General features: G+C 40.7%; 3 protein-coding genes across 3 annotated transcripts; all 3 read right to left on the reverse strand.

The window, feature by feature from the left end:
• Nucleotides 1-210: 210 nt before the first annotated feature.
• Nucleotides 211-4,824, reverse strand: LOC117212479 (mitogen-activated protein kinase 15). The gene is made up of 11 exons (XM_033457361.1): nt 4,735-4,824; nt 4,027-4,246; nt 3,796-3,926; nt 3,552-3,727; nt 3,347-3,486; nt 3,077-3,269; nt 2,870-3,010; nt 2,615-2,793; nt 2,395-2,529; nt 2,154-2,308; nt 211-1,821 (listed from the first exon to the last, which is right to left on the reverse strand). The coding sequence occupies exons 1-11, from the start codon at nt 4,822-4,824 to the stop codon at nt 1,171-1,173; spliced, it is 2,211 nt and encodes a 736-aa protein (XP_033313252.1). The 3' UTR covers nt 211-1,170.
• Nucleotides 4,825-5,367: 543 nt separating this feature from the next.
• LOC117212484 (death-associated protein 1) lies at nt 5,368-6,856 on the reverse strand. Its single transcript, XM_033457368.1, has 3 exons — nt 6,674-6,856; nt 6,415-6,514; nt 5,368-6,023 (listed from the first exon to the last, which is right to left on the reverse strand). The coding sequence occupies exons 1-3, from the start codon at nt 6,720-6,722 to the stop codon at nt 5,864-5,866; spliced, it is 309 nt and encodes a 102-aa protein (XP_033313259.1). The 5' UTR covers nt 6,723-6,856; the 3' UTR covers nt 5,368-5,863.
• Nucleotides 6,857-7,020: 164 nt separating this feature from the next.
• Nucleotides 7,021-8,338, reverse strand: LOC117212483 (proteasome subunit beta type-5). The gene is made up of 5 exons (XM_033457366.1): nt 8,138-8,338; nt 7,868-8,024; nt 7,584-7,796; nt 7,265-7,498; nt 7,021-7,205 (listed from the first exon to the last, which is right to left on the reverse strand). Exons 1-5 carry the CDS (start codon nt 8,279-8,281, stop codon nt 7,105-7,107), a joined length of 849 nt encoding a protein of 282 aa, XP_033313257.1. The 5' UTR covers nt 8,282-8,338; the 3' UTR covers nt 7,021-7,104.
• Between the last annotated feature and the right edge of the window lie 14,739 nt (nt 8,339-23,077).

The raw sequence follows: 23,077 nt of genomic DNA on the forward strand, positions 1-23,077 counted from the left end.
AATAACATTTCTATTAGTAATACCTTCGTCGTTCGAAAGAGGAAACAACGCGACACCGGCAACGAGAACTAGAATTGCTTCGCGAGATGAAAAATGAAAATACGAAGTCGTCTCGTACTTCGACGCAAAAGAACGCTCTGATTGAGACACGAGGCAATCTTTTCGCGATGCTTTTGATCAGAATACCGGTAGAAAAGCGAACGAGTCACATTGCTTTAATAAAAATTTATTCCACGACAGGTAATACATACGAATTGGACATTATCACATAGCCGCATAAAAGTATCACAAAAAAGTATATTACAAAGGAATTTACACGCTACATTGTCGAGGAATAAACGTTGGACGCGAAGAAGAAAGGATAGTATGCTCACCTTTCGCAGGGGGCAAGTGCTGATATCATGAAAAATGATATCACTACACCATTTTGGCCCCAACAATTGGCTTTATGTATTACGTACTTATATATTTGTTCAATAATAAATTCTTGATTATTCTTTAAATTCCAACTCGAGAATCATAAAATCTCTAGAGGGTGACTGTACTCACTCCTTTTATTATTAAATGCAATTTTACGTTGAATTAATATTTCGAATTGAATAAATTCGATACGTTCATCCGATTTTTTATCTTAGAACTATAAAATGATCATATATCGCAAGATTCTTCTTACCTAAGAACTTAAAGTATCGTTTGCCTCAAGATGATTATTTCTTTGCTATTTATGATTGCATTTATGATGGCTTCGTTTGTATCGAGGCTCCGGCAGTTTGTTCTCGTAGGAACTCAAATTATCGATTGTGAGATAGGTTGTTTTACTTTTATGTTTTCATTAGCTTCTCGTAAAAATTTACGTAGGAACGTTAATTTGCCTATACAGGGATTGTAGCTTCTGAAAAGAAGAACGCTTCAGTACCAACTTTCATTTTCAATTTCTTGCGTTTAACTCTTTTCTTTGATATTTATTTTATTCATTATTTCGTTAAAAAAATTCACAAGTCTTTGATATGATTCCAAGAATGGATAAATTTTACTTCGATTTAGCTAGATCGAAAAAAATATTCAAAAAAACTATTTACGAGGGGGGGGGGGGATTATACAAAAATATCTGCTATAAATATTGGCGAATTACGAGTGTTCTTTTTTTCGGAAGCTGCTACCGGCAATATTTTACCATCTTATAGTCCCATTTCGTAGATCTTTGTACATAGATGCGGTTATTATACCGTGACTTTGGCTATAATTATCTAAAAAAGGCGAGTTCTTCTTCTTTTCATTATTCGTACTTCCATCGGCGACATGTTTCAACTGTGTCCCTACGACGTGGCACCCATTCGGAGCCGCGTTCCTCGATCGATTGTTACCACTCGTAAGATAATTAGTAGACTGATGCAGTTTCTCGATATTGTTAGCGTTACTTCGAAGGATCCGATAATCCGTGTTGGTTTTTGTTCGACAGGGGCGCGACGGGGATTGCTCTTCCACTCGTAATGGTACCGTTTGATTCAGATAGTTTCGGATAGCTAGATTCTTCACGGTGGGATAACACGAATTGTACAAAGATTCGGAGCTACTGGCATTCTTGTTATTACTGCTGCTGGATCTAAGGTAATAAGAAGTCGCGTTATCGGGCGTTCTCGCGAAGTATTTCGTCTGAAGGGTCTTAAGATTGTCGTGATCGAACGTAGTCTTCTGCCGATCTTCTTCCCGCCAATTCACATCTGACGTGGGTCGGCTCGTCGTACGAATCTGTTTGCAATTTCTTCGCAGTTTGTCACGGTTACCAGTTACTATTTGATTTGGTCTTCTTCCAGGTGCACACTGAAATTGTCGAATTTGCATCGACACAAATTAGATTTGTGAAATTATACTGTAAAATTCCTACGGAGAAAACGTCGTTGTATAAATAAATTGCGTGTGAGAAGAGTCGTTCGATTCAGTCTTGAATGGAAAAAAGAGCTACGTCATTTCTGTGCAAGAAGCATGAGTTGTGACACGTATAAGTGATTACAGTACCTAAATGAATCCCACGCGACACGTAGCCTGTAACGACAGAATCGTCGGTTTACTTTTTAGCGAGAAACGCGAGGCGTTATAGAGGACAAGGAGGTCGAAAGTAATAGTTAAAGAAATAGCTCAGTTTATTTTCTTACCACCATTGGTTGGTCCGATTGTATAGAACGCTGAGATTTGGATAATTGTCGGTGTTGTTGATTGAGATATAAGCAACTTTTGGTCGTGCTTGGAGTCAAGTTATTCAAACTACCATTTACAAAATTGTGTGTGTATTGGGTTGCTACGCTTTTAGCTGGCGGATATTAAAGCGAAAAAAGAATTAGATTTATTAGCACATCCACGACACTGGCTTATTAAAACCACGATGTTTATTCTTACCAGTTGGTCGAACATTCTTCGTGTTTTGCGTCTGCGACTCGACAGACACACATATCGATCTCGTTTTCGTAATTCTTTCACCACTATCAATTTGCGAATGCCGTGTTGCCTTTCTACTTGGTAGTTGCGTACGTACTGAGTACAACATACAATAAGTTTATCTCACTTATTTTCGTTAATCTATCTTATTTCTTATAAAATAAACTATCAATTTTATTACCTTCTAAATAGGAAGGCTCGTACGTGTCGCTCCTACCTCTCTCCTTACGTAAATCTTGATACGAGTGTGTAAGATTTTTACGAACAGTCGCGTCACCTTGACCAATGACTGGGTTACTACTACTACTAACTGTTTCCTTCCTGATGTGCTCCGATAATCGTCTGATTCTGGACTTAGACCTGTTCTCAGTTAATTAACGTGTCAATTTTAGGCTATAATAACAATCGTTTGCCACATCAAAATTTATCAACCCACATATTCTTATGTTTGCGATGTTTTTCATCCATCATCGAATAAAGCTTATTCCTGTATTCGTCGACAGAGAGCTGTACATCGTCCCTAAGTAGCGGTACCACGTTCGAGCCTCTTTCTGGTTCGTTGCTTCTTCTATGAAAACTGTACAAAAAACAACATCCGTAACGAAAGATTCATTTCTTATCTTTTGTTAAAAAATCAATGTACTCGGCCACATAAGGGTGCTCCAAAGCCTCCACGGCTGTCAGTCTGTGATTTGGATTGAAAACTATCAGATTGCTAATGAGATCCAATGCCTTTTCCGGCACCTCCGGTAGTAAATCCTTCAATGAACGTCTTGGTGCGTTTGGTGTCTTCTCTAACAAATTAGTACCGTATCCGGCGCTGACCGAAACCAGATCTAAAGAAGTCACCAAGACAAATCGGTCATTCCCTTTCTTCCAATTCTGACCTTGCGAAGGTGTCGAAGAGGATTACCTTCCCTGGTAGGTGGCGGGAGAGTGGCCATTATTCTCTCCACCTGATTTATCGTCGATGAACCAGGAAACAATGGTTTTCCAAGAAGCATTTCGCCAAGAATACATCCCAACGACCACATATCGATACCCTTCGTGTACCTATATTACGTCGACAGCCAGCGAATTTATGTGAACGTATATATTTGTACGAAGCAATAAAATACCTTTTTGAAGCAACGAGTATCTCCGGTGCCCGGTACCAGCGAGTTGCCACGTAATCTGTAAGTGTTGGATCACTGGCGGTTTCACCATCTCCTTCCCCTATTTGAGTGACCGATCGTGCCAATCCAAAATCAGCGATTTTGCAGTGACAGTGAGCATTTAGTAGAACGTTTGATGGCTGGAACAAATACAAACGTGGCAGTCATTCCGATGGGAAGGAGAATCAATTCGCGTAGACCATCTCACCTTCAAGTCTCTGTGTATCACGTTCCCCGAATGAATGTATTTGATCGCCTTAAACAGCTGATACATGATGAACACCTTGTGGAGGTCCTTCAGGATCTTGCCCTTCTTAATCACGTTGTGGAGATCGGTTTCTGGGGAAACGGGCCGAAACGGGTTTCAGGCCAAAAGTCTGAGAATCGCCGCGGCACGTGACCTTCGTTCGAATTCTTCTTCGGACCGGGTAAAACTCACCCATGTACTCGAACACGAGATAAATGTCCCGATCGTTGTTCGCCTTGTGAAGACCGATCAGTCGTATGATGTTGTCGTGATTGGCGAACGATAGTAGGAACATTATCTCACGGAATGTGCGCTGCGCATCCGTCTGGTTTCTGAAGGCGTCGAAGATCTTCTTCACCGCTACCGTTTCCTTGTTTTTCTTGTCTATCGCCTTCCATACGATGCCGTAAGCCTATCGAGGAATTCGTCAAAAAATGGTTGATTGTATATATTTTTATCTTTCGATACATTTTATTACGATTTGTTTTGAAATAGCATGCATGATAGTTATTCTTAGATTCGATATTCGTTTTTATGATAACGATTATTAACGGGGCACGAGTATCGATTACTTCCGATTATACTTTTCCACGATGGACGTACCACGACAACTGCTATTTAATAATTGTATATACGTGCGTATATACGCTAGAATATGTGCATCAGTTTCTTTTAATAAAAAAAATTTGTTCTTTTTATCGCATAAAAAGAATCACGTTTTACATTATCTTTTATGGACTTTTTAGAAAATTGCTCTTTTTTTATACAATTGAAAAATATTTAAAGAATAACGTTAGAATAAGAAAAAAAACGTACAGAATATCTGATGTACTGTAACAGTTTTAAATTCTTGAGAAATAAACAATTTGTGAAAATAACAAAATGAACGAAAAAAATTACCCCCTTGCCGAGACGTCGAACGATGTCATAATGTTTGCTGACGTGTGCGTCGATCTCCAAAACCTTCTCGCTGGTATTTTTTGACGACATTGCGACTAAAGGTGGACACGATAAAACTTCACAAACTGATATGTCGATCCGAAGGATTGAGGATGTACGAAAATTTTCAGACGGAAACGGCGTTCAAGGACCGTAACGAATTCACATCTTTACACATCAGGAAGGAAGCTCTACTTGAACAGTTTTTTCATTCGAGCTTTGACACATCAATGTGGCTATGTTTGTAGAATTCATGCCAGTTACTATGACGACAATATTCAATGCTACTCATGGTTACCAACGACATCGCGTGACTACTTGCTCGATGCACGTATACGGCCGTAAAGCCAAGAGGAAAAGAAAATAATTCAAATGTTTAATTTTTACGTTTTAAAACGTATATTTTTTTCTTCAAGTCTCATACAAACTGTGGCCAATGTTGTGGGTCTTGTTTGACATTTATATGCTTCAAAGTTACAATAAGTAAAATAGTTCTTTTTCACAGTGAAAAACTAAATAATATGTACATATGTAGGTACAATTAATTAACGAAATTTTTATAATGCTTACGATAGATCGAAAATGAAAATGCACAAATTTAAAAATAAAAATGCATAATTGTTTGAAGTATTACACAATCTCAACTACAAACTGGTCCCGAAAACGGTTACAAATAGTTTATCATGTAACTTGAGATAAGAGCGTGCTATCGTGTAACAATCTAATCTAAGAATTGCGTTTCAATAAGTGTTATTTCAGAAAACGAAGTAAATCATCTGCCTAAATGTCGATACAGGAATCTTGCGGCGTCATATTAAAGATAAATTCTTTTCTTCTTAATAACAGTAATAAACTCTCGTACTTTGTTTCATATTGCATGAAACCAAAGCTTCTTGGGTTAAGGACTATATGCTTAGGAGATTTTAAGCGCATAAAGTCCTAATAGCCCACAGAAACTTTTAAGTACACACATATATAGATATTTATCATTTATATTTTTTCTTTTTTTTTTTGTTTTAATTTAATGGATAAGTATGTAGGCTAATGCTCCTCTTGATAGCCACCAGTTGGTATACAATATGCGCATCGTTCATTTCCTTGGCTGATGGATAATAATTGGACGTGAAGAATGAGCTGGCCGTGCATCGTGAGTTGGAACAGGCTTTTCATGGAAGAGTTGCACAGCTTCTGGAGGAAAATCTGCATTTCCTTTTGCAGGAACTCCACTGATCATGAGAGTTTTTGGTGGACTAAAACACAATCAATATATATATATTTTATTAATCATATAATTACTAAATTGTTATTATAACAGATAATATTATATTTTTAGTTGTTTTTACTTCAATACAGAAACAATTCCCTCTTTTATATATATTCATATTGTTCGTATCATATTATCTTAATGCGTAATACGGATGATGACGCAAGTAAGCAGATATTGCACATCAGGCGTATATTGTTGACTATAGACAATGGTTGTTTCAGAGGTCAATCGTGTTTTTATCGGTACAGTTTATTTACCAAATGATCAAATGAATGACAACCGTATTTATGTACTACTTTTCATTTATTCACATTATTGAAATATGAAATTATTGTTAGCGTAGATTTAAAGATAAAGATATTTAATTTGCTTACCTACTCGATGTTTTACTTTCGTCCACGTCTTTAATTGGTTTTATTTCCCGATCTTCTTTCGGTGTTTTATGCTGGGTGATCCTCATTCCTCCTGCTTTTACTGAAACAAAGATATAAAACGTAAATTTTGATTAAGAGAGAGTTAAACGAGCAGATGGCCTTGAAATATCCAGACAGGTGCATGTAACGTCATTTGGCTTAGTTGTGTAAACATGTTAACCTTCTCCGTTTCAAGAGAAATTGCGATTTATTTCGTTACCTGCAGGAGGATGTCCACCCTTGAGTTTATACTCTTTTGGACTTGACATTTATGCGTCTTTAATTAAAACACTAAAATATAACTAAAGCACTTATTTTTCTTTCTACGGAATAACACGTCTTGTTGCACTACGACACCAATCACACTGATTCGATGGCGGTTGGCGCTGTAATATGTGGGAGATAGCAGTGGGGATGTAGCTTCAAGACACGTCCTTTTCGTCTTATCTTTTATTTTTGTTTTGAATGTTGTTCGTAATTTCTTTGCAATATTGGAAAATGACATTCATAACGATTAAATTACATGTTTACGACGAATAAATATCTATTAAAGTGTAAAATCACGAGTAAAATAGATACAAAAATTTTGTATCTCAAAGTAAATTTTATTAAAGAAAACATTTCACAGAATACAATAAGCTATAAATGCTATTAATTAAGTCCTCCTTGTTTCTGATCTTGGTACATGTAGTGAAGATCTTTGCAATCTTCATCAGAAATATGCACCCAACCAGTTGGCTTCATGTGATACACTGTAAAAGATTCACATTGTAACATATCGTCAAATTTTTCTTTCTTTATGATTACATACCTCTTACTATACCACCAGAGTAAGCATCTCTATGAGTGGCATGGTAAATTGATCTTCTGCCAAGTTCATAAGCCTCTTCGTCGGTCAAGTCCCAGCGATAGCCAGAATCTAGTGCACCAAATGCATAAATAGAACCTGATCCTACACTGAAAACCTTTCCTGGTGTACGAGCACCTTCTGAATCAACATAGTACAAGCTAGGTCCTCTTTTGTCCCATCCAGCAAGCATCATACCTGACATCATTGATAAATATTTTGTTAATTTCATTAAACAAATCTATTGTGGATGTTATTGACCTTGAAGGAGATAAAAGCCCACCTATACTTAATCCCATTCCTTTGTAATTATATATCATATTTGATAGAAGTTTGCTAGCAGCAGCAATGGAAATACGTTCTCTATTCCGTAATTCATATGTACGACATTGTTTTGCTAGGACTCTATCCCAATAAACACAATCCGCAGCACCACCAGCTAAAGTTCCAAGGAGATAATCATTGATTTCAACGATTTTCTTCATGGTGGATGAACCTATGGAAAAAGAAGATATAATATTTTTTTTTTGACAATATAACATTCAATACATATGCATTTTGTTTTACCAATAAATTGGCCTCCTGTTGCTCGTGAGTCAACAGCAAGAACAATTCCACCTCTATATTGAAAACCCAGTGTAGTAGTTCCATGATCAAATTTAATCTTCAAATGTTTCCCTGCTTCATCGGTTCCTTCTGCAAGTTGTGCCAATTTTTCTGCTGGCTATTCATATCAAGAAAGAGATTTTAGAAACGGTGAAATTACATGATGTAGCAAATTTAAATTGTACAATGGTTATGTAGGAAACCAACAGCGGATTTGAATAATTTACTTACATTTATATATGGTGGTACTGCTAGTTGTACATTGTTGATAAAATTTCCACTATATTTCTCAACTTGTCGCGAATAGTTATCTTCTTCGCGCGAGACATTAAAGTCAACAAACGAATTCAGACCGCAAACTTCAGCAAGCGCCATTTTTACAACAGGCTCTAATGTCGAATGCTTGTCATCTTGTTAATACAACTGTTCAATGATAGAGAGCGCATTTGGTGTTTTGGCGCCATATTCTTACGCGGTTTTACCGCGTAAATTTTAACCGCGCAACAGTGTCGTTCTTTTGTGCTCGTTGTGTTTTAGTATCAAAATAAGTGTTTTCTTATCAACATTTAATAATATATGCCTAGAAGAATACTTAAATAGTGATAAAACAAAAGTACAATATCAATTTTACAGAAAATGTAAGTAAAAGTATAAAAGCAGCTCTTGATGGAATATCATTAACCTGTAACGACCAGATAGTCAATGGTATGAACTAATCGTAAGTTATAGTCCATATTTGATTTGTTTATTTAGAATTGTATGGAAAACGATTATATACATAAAGCTCTAGTATATGATACCACAGATACTTGTCTATGATAACATGTATTCCTATCATTCATGCTACCATACTGAATCGATAATAATAATAATAATATAGTGAGACGTAACTAGTAAGACATGGTAACTTAGACATGGTAAGGGGTCAGGTCAACTGATCCCAAGGTGTGGAATACCAAAAAGCATTGAATGTCTATTCTGCACCTTGTCTGTGGTATTATAACATGCTATAACTATTAAAAAATAAAATAATTATTATAGAAAATTTGATAAAAACGAGGAAATATCTACATCTGTATTATTTCTTATTTTTTTATGATGGGCTAGTGAAGTAAAAAATATATACGATTGAAAATTTTCATATATACGTATATTTGTATTTTTAGAATATCCACGTACTTATCGACTATTGCCAATACAGTAAAATTCATTGCTATATATTCTTTCAGACAATCCCGATTGGTGGCGCTAGGAGTATATGAACGTGCGACGCAGAGGGTCGTTAATTTGAATCCATTTTCCTAAATAAATGGAAGAAATATTGGAATCCGAGTAAGTCGAACTGAATCAATTTAATAATAATGTTGTATATTTTATTAACGCAGATACGTGTACCAAGAATACTATAAACTACACTTCTGTTTGTGCATAACTATCAACGTTTTAAGGCTATTCTATAAACGTTATATTTATTTCTCTTGTATTTCTTTCGTACTCATGGAGAGACTCCTATAATGCAGGACTGATTTATTGCTACGAAACGATTATCTGTATCAATAACGATAACGAGTTTCCCGAAAAAAAGGAACCTTCGAACTTTTCGTTGGAGTAAAACACGGTCCGAGCGGCGACTTGACATATCGTTCCACGTGGAGGCGTACTCCACGGTCCATGTATCGCGTGATTTATAACATTAAGATAATCAAAAGCGAGGGCACGTCACACTTCGATACCATGGAGTACAAAATATGTTGGTGTTTCGGTAAAACGTTGTTAAATATCGCGTATTATTTTGCTCGTGGGGTCAGCGATATGACGTAGTCGTGATGAAGACAGGGTCACGTGTAAGGGGGTAAGGCACTTTACCGTGTTCACTGATTGGTCTGTGTCGTGATCGCACCACCCATGTAGTCGACGTATTACTATGTGTTACAATACGAAATATGATAATATGTTATTGCATATTTTCCTTGCGATTCTTTGTGTTAAAGCAGTCGATGTTTGCCTGCCACGGAACACCGATAACGATAACATTCTTCTACTCTTTTCTAGCTATATTATCGTCGTTCTGGTCCCTTTCCAAACGCTCGTTTGATGCATCAGAGAGTAAAGGCGTATCAATTCCATCCTTCTCTCTCTTACAGGTTGATTCGATCTTCCAGTAGATCTTTCTACTTCCCAAGTATGAATCGTAAGGCTGCGCTGGCTCAGTGTAATCGTTCTAATGTTGCATTAAACACAGTTGCCTGTTATAGTTATTCTTTTCATTTTCTTCGTTTATATTGTGGGTTATCGCAATAGTAAAAACATGGTATCCGAACTTGAACCGATGATAAGGGACGATAATGATCTTGCATTATACACGAGACACCATCGAATTCTAATCAGATCTTTGTGCTGCAATACATGTATAATTCAGATCAGTCAGCAGGGATTTTACGAATCAACTATACGAATAACTTTTTAGTATTTTTACTTCTGTCACTGGATAGACGAGGATTTCCTTCGATCTTCAATTTTACACGGACCAGTCTCGTTTGACGATCTTCCGTGGGTAAAGGACAACCGAGATCGGATCATTCGTTCACGGAATACTTTACGAGGTTTACGATAGTTTCGCATATACTAATTGATACGATTATCGTACGAAAACTTTCCGACAACGTCGAATCTTTTTTCGTACTCTTTTTCGTACATTTGCTTGGCTTAGTTCTCTAAATTTTAATGTTATGACCATATAGGGACGATTTAAACCATACAGATATGGAACGCGTGGAATGATATATTCAATGCCACATTTCTTCGAACACATATATAATCGTGCTAAAATATGGAAAAAATTTTTCAAAAAATTCGATGTGCCAAAGGGTCAAGTAACTTTATAGATACCGTGGAATTTTCAATGACGACGCGACAGTTCGGTTTACCACAGGATAAAACAGCTCGATAACGCGCGAACGCATTTGATGTTCGAATAGAAGCCGCTCGTTTTATCGGGTTTTGAGGGTCGACGGGGTCGATGGTGCGACGCTAGATTCGATAAAAGTTAAAACTGTTCTCGCATTCTATCGCTTCCCCTGCTTGATCACTCGAGTCCTTCATTTTTCGTGGCACTTCCTCGCCAAACTTCGTACATTGTGGTGTATATTCTACGGTTCAGCGTTATCGGGATACGGCTCGATCTATCTCAAAGTTCATGTTGCGACTTCATTCTTATTCCAAAAAAATTACTAACGCGAGACATACGTAAAGGGATGACGATAATAATGACGGAAGCACGTCGATCATATCGAGGAAAATAAACAAAATAAACGATCTTGTTGATTCACTAATACACATTGTGTCATGGACAAAACATGTTTTCTCTGCTACTATGAATTATTGCGTAGAAATTCTTCTGCTTTTTTCCCTCACACGATAAATGTCCCTCCTCTGTTCTTGAGCGATGCTCCTTCTTCTACGGTTCTACTGATTTCGTTGGATCGCATTAACTCGATGGTTTTATTAACATACGATATGCCTGGTTATAGTTTAAAAGTTCACGACTTGGAGTTGATTCGGTTTCCTCCTAAAAAACCGCCAATTTATCTAAATCTGCACCGATATAAGTATCGTTGTCGTGTAATATCGCCGACTCGTGACCGACTGATGATTCACGATGATCAGCGGTCGAAAAGATGCTGCCTGCTTCGTGTCATTGTCGGAGTTCAACGTTCAATTCGTGCAAGACGCGAGCTTTGTCTCTGAAGCGTGTTCACGCGCGCGGAAAAGTCAGAGAGACGACGCTTCTTATCAAGAATCGGTTGAACTGGCCTACGAAAAAATCAGAAGGTCCTTGGAACCTACACGCGCAGCATACTACGCGTCTCCACTTTTTTATGGTGGTAATCGAAGCGCCAGTTCTTACAAAAAGCTATAGTTAACGACGATATCTTTGCAACGGGTTAATCTTTTTAACAGGAGCTATCGCGAGGTTAATTTCAAAAACGCTTTGATTGTTTCAAGTGACTGCATTAATGTCTCGAGTAACCGTTGTTCTTTAGTTGTTGTCGCCTTGTTATATAATCATTTACTTTTGAAAAATTCACTCGCAGTTACACCATAATTAAAATGAAACCCTTTGCCTTATTATATTTTTAGTAGCTATTTGATGGATCATTAGTGATCCATTGTAATACAATGATCCACGGTATAAAAGAATTGAAGTTGAAATTAAAGTCGAAATTAAACTTTGTTCCAAATATAATGCGCCTTTGTTACATCGTAACTATAATCTGTACCACGAGCGTCGCACGATATTGTAAGAATACGAGAAATTAATCGAGTACTAACTATAGATTTTCAATATACAGGCTGGTTGGTAACTGGTGGTACAAGCGGAAAGGGGGTGATTCTACGCGAAAAAAGAAGTCGAAAATATAGAATAAAAATTTTTCGTTCGAGGCTTTGTTTTCGAGAAAATCGACTTTGAATTTCCGCTCGGTACGGTGCACTTTATCACGTCTCGTTATAACGGATCTCACTGTAGATCGTTGTCTCGATGGAAAAATTAAAAAAAAAAAATTAAAAAAAAAATTTTTATTCTATATTTTCGGCTTCTTTTTTCGCATAGAATCACCCTCTTTCCGCTCGTACCTCTAGTTACCAATCACCCTGTATATCTCAAGAAATAAATCAAAGAAATCCAATGGACGACGTCATTTCCGCGAAACTATTCACTCACATCCATTTTCTCAATTCTACTATGATTTGCATTGATCGAAATCGTAGCCAACTTTCGATTGTTTATTCGTTATACATCTCGATCATAATCCGGAGGTTGTAATTACGAAAATTGCATCAGCAACGGTGAATGCGAGGCGATCCCTCTAGGCCATGTTCGATAACATGTTTGTCCGATAATTCTGGCGGCACGGCACGAGACTGGATGAGACGCTCGTTTCGGTGATACTCCAGCTTCTCACCGGTTTTGTACTTTGTACATACGAACGGCCAACATAATTTTATATTACTCGGTATACGCACTTATTCCGCTCGAGTGACGATTTGACTCGGTAATGATCGCGCGCCGGTAATTACGCAACGGGGGTAGAACTCGGCACGATCGCGATCGTTGAGTAAGAGACGAGGTGAAGGTGAGCAGTTAGCGGCGAGAGTGTAAGTAGCGGCCGCCACGGAGCGAACTGCAGCTGATCGTTGGCTACCGTGGACCAACGACCGCGGTTGCATCGTGATCCTCCATCGTTCTTCCTTTCTTTCGTTTTTTATTTTTTCATGCTAAAACGAAACACGCGCGAATAACTCGAAAGTACTTACCTATATCGATGTCCACGTAGAACGATACTTTTACATTAGTGGAACACAGAGTTTAAGTAATTGAACGTTTTATATGAAACGATAGTTTGTCAAGCGAGGTCGTAGTATGTTTCCAGTATCTTTCATAGAAATTATATAAATATGTCATTTCGTTAAGTATATAAAAAAAAAAAAATTGCTTCTCGGGAATAGAAGATAATTTAAAATATCGAAGGAAGAGCTAAATTTTTTGTAAACTACGAATATCGAACGATGGTACACGTGTCTGTGAATGGGAAGCTGATGCAATAGCGATTCGAAATTGTATCTCTCAATGTTTGTCTTTGCGTGTGCTCCCTGTACGAGTTACTCTGCCAGTTCTACATAAGCAAAATTTACGGCGAATGCAATGACGATCATTAGGTACCTCCATTTGTCGATGGCAGCTACATCAGGGAATACCTGGAGGTCCGTGTCGAAATCTCGGTTACTGCTGACTCGTCACACCGGACTCGTATACAAGCGTGCCCACTCGGTGGAACGTGTAGGCACGAGTGGGCCTGATAAAAGTAGGTGTGCGAGTATGCACGTAGGGGGTTTTACGAGGAACCGACGAGAACCGTAACCTACTTTTGTACAGGAGCCGCGAGCGGGTAAATTGAGACGGGAGAGGGGTGTTTCTTGGAATTCGTACAGTCATCAGATAAAGTATTCCTTCGTCGTTCTAAATCTTCCATGGCCCTCCCCTCCTCCATTCATGGCTTGTTACCTTCATTTCGTCGTTTCAGCGATTTAATTCGATTCGATTTCAGTTTGTTCGAACTTGAAGTTTATCGACGAGAAGCGGTCGCGTGATTTCCATTCCAAATGTCCCAGTATTTGCCATGTCTTTTTTGTCCAAGTAACCCTTCTATCTAATCGTTGATAGGCTCCAGCCATCCGCGTGTGGAAGCTGAGAAGAATAATATCGAGTAGAGGATGAAATTCATTATTTCAACTGGTCCGGCTATCGGTCGACCGGGAAAAGGGTTATCAAAGCTATTATAGGGCTATCGGTACATTTTTCGTTCGCGTTCCTATCATGTATCGCATGTTGTCGTACCTTCGACGAAACTAGCCACGAAATTCGTATGCGTCTGATCGTAAATCTTACGCCTCTTCCATTGATCGACAAGGACGCGCATAGATCACGGAAACACCGAAACGCGCAAAAACTGTCTCTCTCGAGCTGTTTGAGCGCGACGCTTGAAAATTCCGATCGATGGCGAGTAATTAGATGGCGAGATTTCATCATCACGCGCCTCTGAGAAATCGAGCACGCGTCATTGACGTCGATTCTTGATAATCCATGAAATAACTTGGATCGCGTACCACGATGAAAACAGAGAATCTAAGCGAGACACATTGGGTTCTGGTCGACGGAATGAAAAAGCGGAGAGTAGAAAAGAGAGTGAGAGAGAGAAAGAGAGAGAGAGCGAAGAAAAGAGGATGCGTGTGCAACGTTCAAAGTGGAAAACAACAATGACAACGGAGACCCCCTGCGATGCGCATCGCGATACAATTGCGTCATTAGCCTAGTAATAACGCGACCCTAGCAATCATGTCACTCGAGGTTATGGCTCGTTTCTTTTTTCTTAACCTTACTTGTGCCTCTTCTTCGCCGCTCCGCTTGTGATAACAGAAGCTACGCGATATCTTCCTGCTTCGTTGGCTCGTGAAATCTCGCGGCGAAACAACAGGAACGATTTTACCCGACCTTCGCCTTTGCACTCTTTTTTCGTAGTTTTTCTATGTTCCTGGCGTGTGTGCCACGTGATGACCATAAGCTCGTGGATTTTTCTGACCGTGTCTTGTACGAGTTAGACTGTATCATGTAAAGATTAGTATAATAGTTGCAAATACTAACTAATTCCTGCGTCGGAATGATTCGATTGGTTGTGACGTCTCGATTAGTCCTGACATTGAGGCGCAGTGACGTTATTTAGAGAAACAAAAATTGCAAAAGGTCAAACAGTCGATAACATATTAGACACAGACGTAGTTGGAAAAATTTGCATTCCGGTGCAGAATACTGATGATCGTAGCATCACTGCTCTCGAGATAATATATATAATATATCACGAATAAATTAAATAAATAAATAAATATATACATCCATTGGAAAGAAAATCAGAAAGTAAACGAAACAACTTTCGGTCCTCTTTCACTACGAATCGACAAATCGTTGCCAGAACGAAAGAATATAATTAGCAGATTTAATCTCCTATATGATGCTAGCTTACCCTTTGACCTCCGGAATAATTCCACTGACCAGAGCATACATCGTGTGTTTGAACTCAGCATTCGACATATTCCGTAACTACATTTGCTAATAGACTAGCCGTTAATCATTCTACTGAAAGTTTATGAAAAATTCTTAAAGATTCGTCCGTTTCTTATTCCGCAAACGCTATGTACTCAGATGTACAGAGAGAAGATGTGTAGCATCTGCCTAGCGAATTTTACGTAGATAACCTGCTAGAGATACTCCGAGAGGAGGACTATTCTTAGTTTAAGGACACACGGATATGAGGCGAATCACAACAGACCTTTTACCCGTCTGGATCATTATGTTCATCTGCGAATCGTAACGTAGGATTCTTCGCTCCTCGCATCACAGTCTGCCAAGTTAGCTTTTCCTCGGTTATAGATTGAAAAATTCGTTCTTTTACCTCGGTAGATTCTACTTAATTCGTCTTAAGAGAACAGAGAGGGCGGAGGTCTCTCGCGAGACTCATCGCGTCCGAGTGTCTCTGTTCTTTTATTATCGGCGCAAGGAAGTAAGCAATGAAACGGATGCACCAGGAACACATCGGTCACTCGGTCACTCGTAGTGCACGCGGCTGTGTACGCTAATATTAGCGTGGCAACATGGTAACCGCGCATCGTGCTTATTCCTGGCCGAGCAGCCAGCTGCTTGGCTAGCCAGAGTCAAGGTCACGGCATTACTAGCTACTTGTCGTCAGAGCCACAACGCGGATATCGCGCGTGGACCACATATAGTGCTAGCCAGCGGCGTCGTGCCCTTTTCCGGCCCCTAGAATCGGAAGCGCGACGGAGTCTCGTGGATCGAAGTCTACGACTCGACTTCAGCAACTTCGAAACCTCACGATTGACCGAGTTTTCTCCCTTGTCAATGCGGTTTTCAGGAGAATCACACAGGAACAGATAAAAATAAGTCGAAACGAAATTACTGTTCGGTCTTGTGGCCATCTGTTATCGTTTGGTCAATTTATATCGAGCGACGTGTCCTCGTGCTCGCTTTGTCATGTGTTCGCTAACATTCAACATAGAAACGATTCGTTACCATTTTCTAGGTTGCCTCTCGAAAAACATCGAGATAAGAACGCGGTGAATAAATCTGGTTAACGTTCGACTCAATTCTATTAGATCGTCTGGCGAGTTCAGAATGTGTTTCGCGTATTAATGTTTACTAAAACTTCGTTACCGCTTTCTCTATTTAGATGCTCACGCGTCTCTTCTTAAGGAATACGGCTGTTGGTATCTTTGGCATCCTAATTTACTTGTCATGATCGCGTCACATACGAGCGAATAAAGTTACCAGACGAGAGTGAGAAAAGAATAAGAGCAGGAAGTAAAACGAAAAGCGTAAGTGCGGGACGTCGCACTGGTGGTTGTTCAGTCAAGGGTGAGAGGGCGCAGTTACCAATGGTGACGGGTGTACCGACCTTGACCTTCGTTTTGAAGCAGCATGCACGAGCGTAGTACTGTCGCCCGAAGCGAATCGCATGTGTGAGAACGTCTCGTTGCGCGAGCCAGCCCACTTTGGTCGCGCGGTTGTATGTGGAGCGCGGTAAAAGTGACAAGACGTTAAACGACCCGGTCGATCTACGTTACGTGCCCCGTTACGGAGTACGGAGCTGCCGCGATCGCTCTCTATATACTTCATTTATCCTAAGCGCAGCTCGTAACCTAAGGCCAAGGTAGTGGGTTACTTTCACCGATGTTATGTCAATTCCTGGCAGCGACGGCGTTTTCTTCGTTGACATTACGAAATACCCCCTCTTCCCCGACTTCATGACGGATCTCCTACAGTTCCGCCGCCTCTGCCATCACCTGGCCGCTCGGCCAGATTTCAAACTACGATAATTTCGAGTTTAATTTCATTCTACTTAAAATACACGAATACCAACGTGTCAATGAGATATTTAGAATTTGATCTAACTTCGATCTAGATGTCCTTCCTGCGAATTTTATGTATTTCTGTTCATAGCGCTATTTATTCGACGATTTATTCGATTTAAAAATAGTGCGCGTAATTTTTAAACGGTGAAAGTTTGCGGGCCGATAATACTTTCTGTACATGCGATAGCGAAAATATTCGAAAAGTTTCGCTAGCTAGCGTTTGCTTCCACGGCCGAAATATACCAAACATTCCGGTCGTATTTTTATGTACTCGATGCAATTGAGTGCGAACGATTTCTTAATTCCACCAGTCTACGATGGAACAGAGTTCAGTTCGAACGGAGTTGTTGCCTAATCTTAAAATCATCGTCTTAGGTCGTAACGAGTAATTTGTCTTCTTTTTCTGCGGCTAGAGCAGATTACACGGCGAGGTTTTTTTTTTAATGATAATTCAAATATCGTGCGCTACAGTAATTGGTTCTTATCTGCAGAACGGCAAAACGCAGATAGAAATTACCATTTTAAAAACTAATTGAAGCTTCTCGGCTTCGTTAAAACGTTGAAATTGGAAAAAGAGGGAGAGAAGTAACGAAGGACTGGATATCTCGAACGTTGTCCTCGTGCTATGCAACGTTTTAATTTATATTGTATTAAACGCTGTTTTCACCGCACTATAAAAGTGCTAATCGATGAAAAATAATAATTTTTCCCACTGAATTTCGTCGATCCCAACAGCGATCGTATTTCATAGCGGCGCTTTTGGAGTAAACGCGAAGATCGAACGGCATTTTGCAGAAGCACAATCTTTTTAATTATCTTTTAACGATACGCCGCGCCGTGTAATTTACGTATCAGGTGAAACGTTTGTTGGAAACGCGGCGTCCCGTAATTCGCGTTAATTGCTATGTTTCTCCGCCGGGTTATGCGCGGAATTTTCTTTCCTCTTCCTAGCTACGTCAAAATGAAAACGATTCGCGGACACACCATCCTGCGCTTCGAATATCAATTTCTGTTAATGAAGTCGTAACATTGCGATATGTTTCGCCGCGATATGGCTGATCACTGTTGAACATACAAACTCATCCGGTTCCCCCGGTTAGGCCTAGCGTATTTTAGATCTGGAAAAAGAGGGGAAAGGAAGAGTTCCAGTTTCACGATCGGTGTATCCAAGCAGGCGTAAAAATATAGGCTAAGTGCGCGCGCTCATGAACGCCTATGTATACACGCAGCTATGAAGGAACGAGAGTGAATGAGCGTAAGCGAAGCGCTCCTTTGGCCTCGTAATGAAAGTGAAATCGAGGGCGCCAGAGTGCTTGCTCGGCTCTTCGCTTCACCGCTGTGTGTGTGTGCGTGTGTGTGTGTGTGTGTGCCCCACCAGGCACCGCGCACCGACAACGAGAGTTACTTTGGATAGCGACGGAATAGTCGATACGGGGCAACGTTACGAACAAAAAAAAAAAAAAAAAAAAAGAAAGAAAAAATCGCATACAAGTGAACTTTTCCACAACTCGGCGTACTGGATCGCTGCCATCGAAAATTCCTCCAGTGGAAATAAACAATACGAGCGTATGACGATAAAGATTCGGCAGCGGCCGAGGATTATCGATCGAAAACAAGCGGAGAGAGACAGAAGAGAGCAGAATCGGAGTCGAAGGAAACGTTTTATCACCGAAACCTGTCGATTCCGAAGGATTCGGGATTTACGAGTAAACAGTCACAACGAGAGAGAGAGAGAGAGAGAGAGAGAGAGCGAAAGAGAGAGAGGGGGGTGGAGAAGGGGAAAAAATTTGAGAAGGGCTGAATCGTGGCGAGGAAGAGCGGAGGGTACACAAGGTGTCGGCTATCCGTACTGTTGGCGCAAACTTTCACTTTTTTCGTCTCTTCACCCCTCCCTTGCTGTGCTTTGTAAAAAGCGCCATGGCCGGTACCACGTCGTCATTGGTTGATTTTCGTTGAATCTCTTCGTTCATTGGGTTTCCCTTCCATGCACGACTCTCTTTCTTTTTCTCTGCTTTACCTCCACCTCCCCACGCTTCTGTCTCTCTCCTTCTCCTTCTTTTCCCCCCTCGTTGATCCTCTTCTTTCCCTTTCACTCTCCAAGAATCCTCTCTCTTTCTCTGCTCCTCTCGAACTCGCTATCCTCCGTCCCTCGCTCCGACGATATCTCGTCGATCCCCTCCAGCAACCCTCGACACTTCTGGGCACGGCAGGAGTCCTTATGTAACTGACACCATTCCGCTAGAGTAACCGGGACAAAATGCTTCTGATATGGCCCGGTAGGTAGAAAAACAACAGAAACGTTGAAAAACCGAGTCGCGAAATCGAACGGCGCTACTCGAGGGGATCTCCGTTAATCGAAAATAATTAGTATTCCAGAAGAAGAAAGTCGGTACATGGCGAGAATGTGGTCTGCCAGAAGAGAATCGGATGGATGTTCGTCAAGGGTGGTTACGACAACAACGCAACTCTTCCGACCAACCGCTTCTCTTTCGACGAAGGATATTATTCGTCGAGCGACTCGTTTAGGCACAGGTTTGCCAAATTGTCGCGACTAGGTAGAGATGTGGATCGGTTCGTCCCGCGAATCTGGAGCGGATTCGACGGTCGTCCGTTCTATTGTAGTCGCCCGTAAGAATTCCGCTTTTGCAATCTTCCCAGGCTCGATTCTAGTTGCGCGCCAATCGACGCTTCAGAAGCGACGCCCGACAAAAGTTCGCGAAACAATGAACGACGTTGCAAATCCGCCGGAGATCCTTGCGAAATGACTCCAGATATTTCTATAATCATATTCCATTGGAACACCGTGAGACGATATTCGTTTCCCTCGATTATAATAATTATCGCCTGCGTTCTACCCCCGCGAAAAGTTCGTCGAGCGGACAAATTAACGAATCAATAAGAAAGAAAAGACGCGCAAATCGCTGGCAAATAATCGGAGAAAGGAAAATTATCGGCTCATTTGAGTATAAAGCGCAATATTAAATCGTTGATTATCATCGTGTATTATCGTTGGAACGGCTTCGATGCGCCTCATCCTGTTATCAACAATTTCTACGTCGCTTAAAAATATGTAAGCGCGCACCTACTTGAATCGGTTTGTCTTGCACGTTCTGCACCGATTCCATTGTGTACGATAATGCACGATGAATATTTACACGGAAAAGGTTAATCGTATTGCTATTAATTGTGCATTGCTTGCAAATCTCGATCGTTCGTCTGAATTAAAGCAGCATCGATTTCGCTATCGCCGTTCGCTGATATATATTCTATAATTAGACCGTTTTTCCTGCGGAACGCGCGTACGCTTTTTGAGTCGGTGAACGAACCGCACGCGCCTCAATTATCGTCTTAGATAAATCGTCTGATTATTAATCGTCGTATGCCTCGTTGAACCAACGTTTGTCGCGAAAACCGTCCTGTCTACGCCTCTATCCCCCGTTGGCCTAATCCGTCTAATCGGTCGATATCGAAAATGTGATATATTTTACACATAATAGAGCAAGTGTGACGATGACGATGACGACGCTACAAACGACAGCTTAGCAAAGCGGTGGGGACGAAGTGAAAGTGAGTTGAGTATTGTTTAGGAAGCCTCGACGCTGCAGTGATTCTCAGCTTGACGAGGTATTACTCCTACCATGTCTCTCGAACGCTCTACGTCGACAAACGTTCGGAAAAAGCGTCGAAAACTATTAAGTGCGAGAATCTCCGGTTCCTCGATCCTTTGTCTCAACGCTTTCCCGCTGCCTAATTTCCTAGCTTTCATTGTCTTCACTCTGTAACGCATAACGTTATTTCTCGGATCGAAATGCCAGTTGTCACTCAAGGGATAGAAAAGAAGTTTTTTTTTATAAAAATTAATCTAAACTTTTCTCGAAAATCTCATTCAACGATGGATATCGATTATCCGTAGATACGATTTCGCAGTAGCTTGTTTTCCAAACACGGGAATCGAAGATGCAAATTGTACGTGGCTGCTAGTTGGACAGATTGGAATGAATAATCGGAAAGAAAAGAGAATTTGCATACGCCTCGCCGCGACGATCGCGGTGCATCGGTAATTTCTGAGGAGCGAGAGATACACGCGCATGGTACTGGCATTTGAATGGTTGTTCGGTCGGCTGATGCCGGTATTACCGGTATCTAAGCCGCCAATGAGTCGCTTACATAACTTACGATGCACTCCCAGGTTCACAATGAGATTTGCTTTTGGCGATACAACTTTCCTTTCGATGGATCAGTTCGCACGACAACGCGTGCTTCTACGTCGCTCGAAGCGCTTTTAGAACGCGCGCGTTTCTTCGCCTCGCCTCGCCGTTCGCCATTAGACTCAACCATTAAACTCCACCTTCGATCGTGGAATGTTCGTGGAATGTTCATGGATAAATGAAAATAGAAACCTCGATGATGCCTCTTTAACGTTTAACGAGCAAATCGCTTTGAGCTCTGGCGATCCGATCGTTTTAGCTTCGACCGATAGGAAAGAAAGCAACGAGAAGGCGAACCGAACGCCGTTTAGATGCCTATACTTTCTTATACTCGTGGGATTTCCTTCGAGCGTAACTCGCTCGTGACCTTCGCCGGGGTCCATTGTCATTAATTATGCAACAGAGCTCGCGTGACATCAGAAGCGATACAGCGGGGATTTCTGTTAATTTTCCTCAAGAAATTCCACGAAGCATATTCCCATTCTGGAATATCGCGCTGTCTCTACGCTACGATGTTTTCCTTCGTATGTTTATTCGTGACCCGCGAGCATATTGCAATTTCATGACGCACTGACGACCGGTTTCGATCAATTTACGTAAAAACAGAGAAAGAAAAGAAGAGACGGACAAAAAATTAGATGTATGGAAGTATATTTATATATATATATATATATTTAATGTACATAAGACTCTCGGAGGTTTCCATTCGGAATACTTGGCCGATGTGCATTGCGCAATCGGCAAACGTCGCGATGCATCTTTTCCAAATTTGCATAAATGTGAATAATTGCGCATAGACCAGAGGTTAATGAACTCGCGCGTTCGTGTTCGGATGCCATCTAAATTATGGCTCGAGTCATTATTCTCGATTCATAATTTATCATTCGGACGCCTTCATTCATAAAAACGAAAAGGGAACGGCATTCGTCTCTCCATACGAGTCGAATTAATAAACGAACTGTTGCATGTTTGGTATACTCGGTATATTCGGTATACTCGGTATATGTTGATAGTAGAAAAGAAGTCGCGGGTGTATAGAACGAGAGGAAGGAAACGGGGGATTTCAGGCCGTGATGTTTTATTCATGCATCGCCGACACGTGCGAGGCAAAGGAGCCGGAATACATCCGATAGCCTGTAATATCATCCAAGGGGATGATGTCAGTTCGATATCGAACACCGAAAGTACTTGATTTCGGAGTTACATCGGCCGACCATACGTGGACCGAGCCGGCCGATATCTCGTTTCTTGTAGGCATATAGTGCAGGGATCGAGTGCCTCGCGTGTTCTTCCGGCGGGTTCAACGACCGGGCTTGGCTAGCTAGGAATTTGGTGCAGGTGAGGCCCAATGAGGAACGCCTCTCTCTGTCGGCGGGGCCTGCAGGGGGATCATGTCTGCTTGTTTGCTTGTCTTGCTGTATGCTCTTGCAGGCCAACGACCCGTCACACGCCACCGTGGCGGACCTTCTACTAAAATAGTTGC

Source organism: Bombus bifarius, unplaced genomic scaffold, assembly GCF_011952205.1.
Source record: "Bombus bifarius isolate JDL3187 unplaced genomic scaffold, Bbif_JDL3187 scf7180000008307, whole genome shotgun sequence".
Lineage (NCBI taxonomy): Eukaryota > Metazoa > Arthropoda > Insecta > Hymenoptera > Apidae > Bombus > Bombus bifarius.